Source organism: Culex pipiens, chromosome 1 (genome assembly GCF_016801865.2).
Source record: "Culex pipiens pallens isolate TS chromosome 1, TS_CPP_V2, whole genome shotgun sequence".
NCBI classification, from domain to species: Eukaryota; Metazoa; Arthropoda; class Insecta; order Diptera; family Culicidae; genus Culex; species Culex pipiens.
The window spans coordinates 75862614-75874226 of NC_068937.1; the positions used below are offsets into that span (position 1 = coordinate 75862614).

Here is an 11613-nt window from a genome sequence, read left to right on the forward strand (position 1 = left end):
ATGTACCAAAAGCAATCAGAAAGACGTCAAAGGACGAATTAGATGAGCTGATAGCTGGGGATTTGGTGTGGTACAAGAATAACAAAAATAGCATACCAAATAGATGGATTAAAGCAAGCTTTACTAAGAAATTTTCTCCAAACGTTTTCCAGGTGTTGGCTGGAAGCGGGGAAATCCTCGCTCATAGAGATCAGCTGCGACCATACCGGGCTCGTGAGGAAGCGAGGACAAATATCCTAATTCCGACGGCATCCGGTACAAACATGAACCTGGAGCAACCAGCGACGCTGAGAGCGTCCGGAAGCGCAGACGAGGATGGAGATTTCCGTGGATACTCGAACGCCGAGCTGGCTAGGGCCAGAAAAAGAAAAGGCGATGCGGCTCAATTGCCGGAAGTGTGTTTAAGACGTTCAAAACGTCCGCGTAAACCTAAACAGGATTTCGAATTTAAATATGTTTAATTTTGTTTTTTTTTCATGTCGTGGAATTGCGATTTCGGATTTATATAGAGAAATTTATTTTGATCAGAATTAAAATGAATTGATTTTGTTAGCATTAGAAGTGAATTCTTTTACTTTGGAAACAGTGAATTGTAAAATATTTTTAGTTTAATCTTAGACTATAGAAACAACTTCCGAAAGGGGAAGGAGTTGTTGCATACGGGCCTTGAGCCAAACAACTGTACTAAAAATGTAACACTAATACACTCTCAGAGTAAATGAATAAAACGACTTCGCGACGGTTGTCGCGCTCTCTTTCGCTGTTCACCAGTTCAACATACACGACGTGCGTTATTCTTCCTTCTCGACTTGCATCCGATCTCTCCCCACCCAGCGTACGTTTTAGAGTCATCTCCTTCGGAGCAACCTGCTTATCCTTCATGGATTGCGCTCAGATTGCTGCCGCTGGTCGTCCTTTTGGCGATGTTGCGTCGATCGTGAGCGCCACTTAATCTTCATCCACAGTTATTCTGTTTCGCCGCAAAATCTTTTTGTTGTTGTTTGACGCAACTTAACTGCGCCGTGGACACATTTCCCGCGGATGTTTCCAAACGCCCATCGTTGGGATCAATTTCGGTAGATTTGAATTGTTTTTTTTTTCTATTTTCGTGACCTATTGTATCTTGTTGATGATGGTATCAGGTGTAATGGTTCGAGGTTTCGGTGGAGAATGAATGTTGGACAGAACTTGGAAGCAACGGGGAAGACCAGTGGTTTGGTCTCTGTCGTTGCGATTGTGGTGCGTCGTTGCTGGTGCTGCCGCATGATTTGGCTCATGAGGTTTTTTTTTCATAAAATTATTTTTATTAGGTCCTTTTTATTATTATTATTATTATTATTATTATTATTATTATTATTATTATTATTATTATTGTTATTGTTATTGTTATTGTTATTGTTATTGTTATTGTTATTGTTATTGTTATTGTTATTGTTATTGTTATTGTTATTGTTATTGTTATTGTTATTGTTATTGTTATTGTTATTGTTATTGTTATTGTTATTGTTATTGTTATTGTTATTGTTATTGTTATTGTTATTGTTATTGTTATTGTTATTGTTATTGTTATTGTTATTGTTATTGTTATTGTTATTGTTATTGTTATTGTTATTGTTATTGTTATTGTTATTGTTATTGTTATTGTTATTGTTATTGTTATTGTTATTGTTATTGTTATTGTTATTGTTATTGTTATTGTTATTGTTATTGTTATTGTTATTGTTATTGTTATTGTTATTGTTATTGTTATTGTTATTGTTATTGTTATTGTTATTGTTATTGTTATTGTTATTGTTATTGTTATTGTTATTGTTATTGTTATTGTTATTGTTATTGTTATTGTTATTGTTATTGTTATTGTTATTGTTATTGTTATTGTTATTGTTATTGTTATTGTTATTGTTATTGTTATTGTTATTGTTATTGTTATTGTTATTGTTATTGTTATTGTTATTGTTATTGTTATTGTTATTGTTATTGTTATTGTTATTGTTATTGTTATTGTTATTGTTATTGTTATTGTTATTGTTATTGTTATTGTTATTGTTATTGTTATTGTTATTGTTATTGTTATTGTTATTGTTATTGTTATTGTTATTGTTATTGTTATTGTTATTGTTATTGTTATTGTTATTGTTATTGTTATTGTTATTGTTATTGTTATTGTTATTGTTATTGTTATTGTTATTGTTATTGTTATTGTTATTGTTATTGTTATTGTTATTGTTATTGTTATTGTTATTGTTATTGTTATTGTTATTGTTATTGTTATTGTTATTGTTATTGTTATTGTTATTGTTATTGTTATTGTTATTGTTATTGTTATTGTTATTGTTATTGTTATTGTTATTGTTATTGTTATTGTTATTGTTATTGTTATTGTTATTGTTATTGTTATTGTTATTGTTATTGTTATTGTTATTGTTATTGTTATTGTTATTGTTATTGTTATTGTTATTGTTATTGTTATTGTTATTGTTATTGTTATTGTTATTGTTATTGTTATTATTATTATTATTATTATTGTTATTGTTATTGTTATTATTATTATTATTATTGTTATTGTTATTATTATTATTATTATTATTATTATTTTTGTTATTGTTATTGTTATTATTATTATTATTATTGTTATTGTTATTATTATTATTATTATTATTATTATTATTATTGTTATTGTTATTATTATTATTATTATTGTTATTGTTATTATTATTATTATTATTATTATTATTGTTATTATTATTGTTATTATTATTATTATTGTTATTATTATTATTATTATTGTTATTATTGTTATTATTATTATTATTATTATTATTATTATTATTATTATTATTATTATTATTATTATTATTATTGTTATTATTATTATTATTATTATTATTGTTATTATTATTATTATTATTATTATTATTATTATTATTTTTATTTATTACAATTATTTCAATCAGCTGTTGATGTTTACAATCGTGAAGGCTTGATTGTCTCACGCATACACTGACATGACACATGACAGTAATGGGTGTGTATAGAGTTATCTAAGCCCGCTCTCACGCACACTAGCACGCCATTTGTTTTGCTGGCTGGTACAAAATTTAACCTCAATCTTTTTCGTGTACGTACACGCAATACATGCGCGCGTAGATAACTCTATTGGTATGTTTGGGCTGCGCTTCGGCATCAGCTCACCAGGCAGCGCTGGCGTTGTCGTTATATGGTGGTTTGATTAAGGACGATGGATTTCAACAATAATTTGTATGGAGAGTCTCGTATGTTTGTCTGTGGCCGTATCTTGGGACCACGGTGCACTTGGCGAAGCTTAAATCTGGCAACCCTCTCTAATTTACCAGCATTCGTTAAATTTCAATGCTTGCTTCAATAAGTTTTGATTTAATAACTGCAATTGAAGACTTAGATATGAAGCTGTTTTTTACGTTTAAGTTTTCAAATTTAAAAAATCATGGTAATAATACATCTGGGAAAGAGTACATCTTTTATGTCAGAAAAAAAAATGTAATTTTCCATCTATGCAAATCAATCAGATATAATTCAACGTGTAGCGGAATTTACAGAGCCTAATATTTGGTTAAAAAATAAAGATAATAAATTTGAATTTATTTTACTCTTTTGCACAGCGTTATTCGAAACATTTTTTTTAGTTTTTTTTTCTTTGAAATAATTTTAGAACCGTTATTTTATATGTATTGATATATTGATTTTTAATTAGTTTCTAGATGATTGAAACTTATTGTACAACGCCAATCCATTATGTATTATATTTTCAACTAAAACCAAAGTGTCAAAAAACGTTTGAAAAACCTTTTACAACCAAAATTTTGAATATGTTTTAAAATAGTAAATGTTTAAAATTTGGCCAAAAAAACTTAAATTGTCTGAAATTTGAATGCAGAAAATATTAATTTGTAAAATATTTTTTTGTTGTTGACAATTGTTCTTACATGTTAAACATTTTCCCAAAATATGGTGGATGTTGATGAACTCTTCCTTAAATTCCAAATCCGCCCTTTCAGTTTTAAATACCTACTGTGGATTTTTTACTGAAATGATTTTGTTCAATTGTCGATTTCGGCGCTCCCCAAGGGCAGGTGCCCTTAGTTGCCAACTACAACTACATTGATATAAAACCATTCAAAAGCAAGAAATGAAAATATATTTTTTGAACCTGCTCCTGATCACCAATTTACCCTATGTGTCACAAAATTCACGATACCGTCATCTGGGCCCTATTCTCGCCCTATTCGCCCAGATGACTACAGTCTGAAAAGGGACAGCAGGTTTTAGAGCACCTTAAAGCACTTAAAAGCTTGAAATTTGGAAATCGATGCACTATTTTTGTTAACCTGTGTTTGTAAACCAATCACAAATATCTAAATATCCGAATACCCAGTCAACTCAATCAGAATTCAACAACCAAAACGGAACGGAATACGTAAACGATTCGAATTGAATTCCGTTTCAGAATTCTGATTGAGTTGACTGGGTATCCATGGCAAAGCCGTTTGACCGTACAAACGAAAACTTTTGAACCGTTATTGATTTTCTTGCTTTCAACAAATCGCGTACAAAATTATCTTCGGGATTTGACCGTTAAAACGAATTGTTTACTCCTAGTCTGAATCGATGATTGGGATGAAAAAATGTGTTTTACTTCCTCGGTGCGCAGCGGATATCAATTGGAAGTATAAATTGTTTATTTCGAAAAGGTAATAACATATTTTTAGATGACTGCAAAAAGTAACGATTCTCGGAGCTAGTGGAAATCGATGTATGTAACGCGTATAAAAAAATTGATGGGTAAGTGAGAAATGATTAATTGGGTTTTGAATTTTGTTAAAACATGGAATATATTTTTTTTCTTTTGCCATCATTTTGATTTTTCTGGAAAGTTGTTAAAATAATGTACATGCTGTTGAATTTGAATTTTTGGTAATAAATATACAGTCCAGACTTGATTATCGCGAATCACAAAAAAACGTGTTTTTTTTAATTTTATTATTTTAAACATCAAAATCGAGGTCTGAGCCCTATTTAGTCAAGTTTGGATAGTTGATTTCCTATTAAATTACAAAATGCATATTGAAGGACCCGTATACTGCCGTTCTACGCATAAATGTCCCATGTCAGTTTTGGACGATTTTGACTTTATGACATTTTTAAGTTTAGTTTGATGTGTACTTTAAGAAAACCACATAAAATCTGGTACTTTGTTCGGAAACTCATTGAAAATAACACCAAGTCTGTTTGTCTCATCGTTAAACTTCTACGCATAATTGTCCCACCAAGTATTTTCTTACACGGAATCATTAGTTTGTCTTGTTGTCTTGTTTACCTGTTGTATAGCAAGAGAATCATAAATAAGGGTGATAAACTGCTAACTAGGGCGATTAGGGACACATAGGGCGAATAGGAACTTACGGGACAATTATGCGTAGAAACACAGAAATCGGTCAAAAAATTAGAATCGCGTTTTTCTCAGTTGCACTTTTTTGAACATGGGACAATTATGCGTAGAACGGCAGTATACTATTTAATTACTCTATATACATACAGGCCACTCTTGGAATACTGTAGTATCGTTTGGAATCCATACTATGCCGTACACCAAGCACGTATTGAATCTGTCTAAAAACAATTCATACTGAACGCACTACGTAAACTTAACTGGACTGCATTTCCTCTCCCATCGTATGAAGCACGCTGCATGCTCATAAACATACAATCATTACAAGAACGTCGTAAATTTGCCATGCTCTTTTTCATCAACGACATTATTTCTCAACGCATACACTGCCGCTCTAATCTGGTCCGTCCCATATGTAAAAAGTGAGTGCTGAGATAACGCTGTGAGAAACCCAAAAAAAGTTTCACCATTTTTCCCATTCTAAACTAAATATTTTTATATAAATATTCATACAGTTATTTCAATAACATTCTTAAAACGCAACTACCATTAATTGGATTTAAAAAATTAACAATTTGGAGGTAAATTTTAGAAATTTCCAGCAAGAGACCAACTTGACTTTATTTGTCCATAAATAAAGGCAAGTCGGTTATGATATCAAGGTAGGCTTGAACATTTACAACACAGTTTCAACCTGGTTCAACTGTCATTTCCAGGTTTGTTTTGGTAGTTTTCTAATTAAATAATTATAACCAAATAATAAAAAAATGTTTATTTCAGATTTATTTGCTTTAAATAATGTATTTTATAAAGTTCCTGGATATGAAAATATGATCTGCAACGACACCAGAAATTGTCAATATATTACAGAGGCAAATTCTCAACTGCTAAGCCCTTGAAAATAATTTTAAAAACTACGCTTATCGTTGGCGGAGTCTCTCCCAGAACCAGGATCAACCTTATTCATTCAAGATCAGTTCACGAAGTGATTTCTTTGGAAGCGGACGTGTGTGCAAAGACAGTGAAACAGTTACAGTTAGCAGTTCAAGGTCATGGAACCCAAAAAGGAATTGACCATCCAAATTTATTTCGGTGTTGGCCAAAGGAAGCCGAAGGATGCGGAGATTTTCCAGTTCTTTGGGAATCTCGGCTGGAAATGGGAGGAATTATCTGCAATGTATCGCGAGGATCACAGCGTTTATGTGAAGTTTCAGTCAATGGAATTGATGAGAAAGGCACTTTTGAGGTTAGGAGCGGTAACCACGTTTTGGTACGCCGACGGAACGACAACGGAAACAATGGTGATGGTTGCTGGAGGGGACATCCAATATGTCCGGATCTTTGGATTAACACCGGAAATAGGAGATGAGGAGATTCGAAGGGAATTGGGAAAATATGGAAAGGTAAAGCAGTTGTGTCGAGAAAAGTTCGCAGTAGAAACAGGATTTCCTATATGGAATGGTGTGCGTGGAATATTCATGGAAGTTGTAAAAGATTTACCAGCACAGATAAAGATTCAGGGAAAAGTAGCAAGAATTTATTTTGACGGTTTGAAGGATAAATGTTTTGGATGCGGTTCGGAAGGTCATATGAAAGTTAACTGTCCAAAGCGTAGCAGTACTGGGGCTTCTTTTTTGTCCAAGCAAAAAAGTAGCTCTTTTGCTCAAGTTGTTGCCAACGATGCATCTGTTCTGCATCCAGTCAAGATATTGGATGTTTCAACCGTAAGCAACCAGGCTGGAGAAGGCGAAAAAGGATCGGATGAGAAGAACAGGAACAGTGACAATGCAAATGAAGGAGAACAAAATGTAGCGGAACAAAACGAGTCTGGAAAAAGAAATGAAGAAATGGACAATGCTAAGAAACTGGAAGAAACTTTGAGTGGAACTAACCCTAATCAAGGAAAGAAGAAGACTACTGATTATTACAGGCCGTGGCCTAGATACCGATGAAATGGATCATGTAAATGTATGATAATGAATAAATAAAGTAACAATTTTAAGAAAAAAAAAAAAAAAAAAAAAAGATATAACTAATATAACTAATTTTATGGTTAAGATATTAGCCATAACGGTATGTATTTTCTATTTTCTTTCCGTGGTTGTACATTTCAAAAAAAAAAAAGTCACTGAAGGATGGAGCATCTTGTTTTAAAAATTTCAAATATTTCTTCAGAAATGAACAATTAATGATATTTTCAAGTTAAACGTACTCTTAAAAACATACTCTGTTGATTTCAAATAATTTCACAGCCATTTAAACGATTTGCGGGATATTTCTATATGAGGAACTGACTTGCCTTTATTTTGCATATGGGACAGCACCAAAGTCATATTTATTTTGGATTTTTTAGAACAAACACTACTTTTTTATTCAGTAGGCTAAAGGTACATGTAAAATTAAAACTTTTGTCAAGTTTATCTCTATTGTGACAAAAATACATATGGGACGGACTAGATTAGAGCGGCAGTACAGTCAGCAATAGTATTCAAGAACCAAGCCGTACTCTTAGACATTCACCACTTTATAGAATAACTGCATACACGACAAATTATTTAAAAAAAATCGCCATTAAATCAAATGATGCGCTTTTATAATAAAAATTCACAGTACATACATTTCGACATGTCTAAACCGGAACTACGAAGAAATCTGTACAATAGAAATAATATCTAGTATGTAAGAAAATTGTAAGTAGTCTACATAAGCTTGACGAATAAACAATAAAAAAAGGTAAAAAATATAAATCACTTTAGCATAGTTGAACTTAAGCTTGACAATCAGAAATAAGGCTGGTGCAAATTTTATTTAAAGCTTTTGTCGCTTCGACGCAGTCGCGCTCCCAGCCAGCGGCCACCCAAGTCGTCCCGGTCCTGCGTTCGGAAGTCGAGAGGGGGTCTTCCAACAAAAGATCTTCCAACTCCAGGCGAGTACTCTGAGTCAACAGTTTTTTCTTCTCCTGACAATCCCTTGGCTTGCAGCCCTCCACGACACTTTACCATCTATTACCAGAACATTCGCGGCATGCGAACAAAGACGGAGAAACTGCGCATGGCCTTGATGTCCAGTGACTACGACGTAGTGGTTCTCACCGAAACCTGGTTGCACGGCAATAGACTCGGAGTTCTCCGCGAACTACAATATCTTCCGACTCGAAACACCGCCACATCCAGCGCAGCTTGTGGAGGAGGAGCACTTGTTGCTGTCAAGAGTGATCTTGAAGCTAGGGAGGTTGAATTGGCTAACTGCGAACGGTTGGAGCTATCAACAGTTCGTATCAACTTCCATTCCTTCTCTCTCTTCGTTTGCGGGATTTACGTCCGACCACTCCCGACGTGTACACCTTGCATGCTGAATCCGTCGGGGACTACAACCTTCCGGATCTCTTCTGGGTCTTCGATGAAGACGTCGGTGGCTTTCTCCCCGCGAACGCGTCGTCCGATTCAGAGGTGGCTCCACCGAGTCCTTCCTGGCCAACGGGCTGGTACAAATAAACTTCCTGCTGAACAACTCCAACCGCTTACTAGACCTCACCTTTGTGAATGACACTGTGGCCTTTGAGGGTCCCCGAACTTACAGTCCATTCGTTCTGAAGCAGTTGCTGAACGTGTTACGCGACCCAGTGCCAGTTCGAGTCAGGCGATTTCGTTGCCCTTCCAGGACGCCGCCGTGGTGGAACTCGCAGCTTCGGAACTTACGTAACCAACTGCGGAAGGCACGTAAGCGGTTCGTGAATCGAAGCTCGTGGGGAAACAAGGTCACACTCTCGTACCTCGAAACTGAGTTTGCTGAGCAACAGGTTACGAGCTACCAGAATTACATCGCGAGAGTTCAGGACAATCTCCAGTATAACCCGAAGAATTTCTGGTCGTATGTCAAGGAGTCGTTCGGGTCGTTGATTTTCGTGCTGTTTATCAATTACTTGTGTTCCCGTCTCCAGTCATGCAAGCTGTTGTACGCCGACGACCTCAAAATCTTCCGGCGAATTGGCGATTCTGACGACGTCCGTGTTCTCCAGGAAGTCATCAACGTGCTGCTTCGCTTGTGCGTTCAAAACGGAGTGGAAGTGAACGAGAAAAAGTGCAAGCTGATCTCGTTCTACAGGATTCGGAGTCCAAATCTTGCGGAGTACAACATGGGCCGATCCACACTCGAACGCGTTCACTCCATCGTGGACTTGGGCGTCACGATTGACTGCAAGATGGAATTCAACCAGCACGTCTCCATCTCCGTGGCCAAATCGTACGCTATGCTCGGTTTTCTTCGAAGAAATGCTGCTGGTTTCACCGACGTAAGGGTCTTCAAAACGCTGTACTTCTCGCTAATTCGCAGTGTGTTGGAGTACGCCGTACCGGTGTGGGCGCCGTATTAAGCAGAAGATCGAGATTATCCAGCGTCGGTTCGTAAGGTATGCAGCTTGAGTGTTGCCCTGGAACGACCCTGTGACACTGGCACCCTACACGAATCTGTTCGCTCTGGTCGGCCTGCCAACACTCCAACACAGAAGAGTTCTCCTTCAACGACTGTTTGTGTCTGACGTCTTGCGGAACAACATTGACTGCAGTGACCTACTCGAGGAAGTCCACATCCGAGTTCCCTCAAGAAAACTTCAGAATCATGGGTCCGGTGGTGCTTGGTGAATCCAGGATGCGAATCAAAGTCGACCGCGGCAGCAGCCAGGACTCGGGTGATGCGGGTGCGGAACGAGGTCGAGGGCTCGAAAAGGACAAGGCCAGCTTCATGCAGGACCTGCAGCTGTTTCACGACCGGAATAAGTAAGAAGGAAGCTTGGGGGATTTGTGTTTGATTTTGTTTGTCTTTGTAGGACGCCGATCATGCGGTTGCCGAAGATCCGGTATGTGGATTTGCACCGGTTGTATTCGGTGGTGGGCGAGGACTAGGACGACATCTACAAGTATGAAAAAGTTTATTTTCACGTTGAGGAGAAGACCGACGAAGAGGAGTTCGACGAGAAGCGGCATAATTGGATTTTGCACCCGGTGCAGGCGGTTTACAACACCGGTGAAGATTGAAAATGTGTTCAGTGTCTAGCCAACTTCACTTACTTTCAATTTCTTTTAGCAACTACCCGCCCACAAATGCTCACCTCGAGACTTCGCAGCTTTGGCCGAATGAACCTGGACGGCGAGCCGGAAAAACCTTGTGAAAATCTGTGTCATTCACGAAGGGAATGAAGCTATACTTTATCAATCTATGGTCTATTAATCTATATGTCCACCCCCTAGGAATGAAGTGCTGGAAATCGAATTCCGTTCCGGGAGCCTCATCAGCCCCAAGGTCCGGATGCGCTTCCAGGATCGAGAACTCCCCGTTCAGGCGCTTCACTTCTCAGCTGGAAAACGTCGACTTCCCTTCCATAATCAACAGCCAATAGCCAACTCCTGTCCTGATGAAGGCCGGCAACGAAACCTCCCTGTTTACCACATTGCTGTCGCGCTCCAAAATGAAGGACGCGATGTTGCTGCCCAACGAAACATCCATCCGTAAGCTGCTCAGCCTGGGGTCTTCGGACGTGACAGGTGGCGTACCGTAAGGATCGGTGCAGCTTGAACGCGGAAGTTGGCCAACCATAAGCAGATGCGTTAAATACAAAAAAATAATAATAATATATTGAATAAAAATCCATCACATTTTTCAAAAAACATCATTGTAATGATAAATGTTATTTATTCTTGCCATAAAAAGTTTCTTCTTATATTAAAAGTAAAACACTTTTACCGATACAACGATTTTGTTCCAGAAATACATGGTTGTATCAAAAACTTTCCATCTTTTAAATTAAAAAGATAGAACATTCTACGAATATTCACCAATGCGGACTTTTAATCCAACGAACGATCTTTTTAAATTTACAGTATTTTTTCTTTGTGTGCAGCGTTTAGAACAGGGGAGACCAAAGCATGGCCCGCGGGCCAATCGTGGCCCGCGAGGTGATATTTTGTGGCCCGCGGACCCATTTTGAATGATCATGTAAAATGGCCCGTTAACCACTTGTAAAGCGATTTTATACTTTATATGCTTATTTTTTTTATTTGTTAATTTAAAAAAACTTATGATTTTTCAATATTTAGATCCTCACTTTAGGATACAAATAATTTTTATTTTTTTTTTAGATTTATTATAGAGATTTTACACCATTGTGCATTCATCTCTTCAAGGCGGATAGT

The 11613-nt window shown here is 36.4% G+C and overlaps 1 protein-coding gene across 1 annotated transcript; it reads left to right on the forward strand.

The window, feature by feature from the left end:
- The first annotated feature begins 263 nt into the window (after positions 1-263).
- LOC120425620 (uncharacterized) lies at positions 264-11294 on the forward strand. Its single transcript, XM_052705964.1, has 5 exons — positions 264-395; positions 8260-8351; positions 8407-8679; positions 8831-10447; positions 10508-11294. The coding sequence occupies exons 1-4, from the start codon at positions 264-266 to the stop codon at positions 9795-9797; spliced, it is 1464 nt and encodes a 487-aa protein (XP_052561924.1). The 3' UTR covers positions 9798-10447; positions 10508-11294.
- The last annotated feature ends 319 nt before the right edge of the window (positions 11295-11613 follow it).

What these genes read in the sequence shown, in the direction of transcription:
- LOC120425620 (XM_052705964.1), top strand. Translation starts at nt 264, where the DNA reads ATGAACCTGGAGCAACCAGCGACGCTGAGAGCGTCCGGAAGCGCAGAC. An exon ending in ATGCGGCTCAATTGCCGGAA is followed by an intron (nt 396 to 8,259) that starts GTGTGTTTAAGA and finishes GCTTCGACGCAG; the next exon opens with TCGCGCTCCCAGCCAGCGGC. An exon ending in AAAAGATCTTCCAACTCCAG is followed by an intron (nt 8,352 to 8,406) that starts GCGAGTACTCTG and finishes CTTGGCTTGCAG; the next exon opens with CCCTCCACGACACTTTACCA.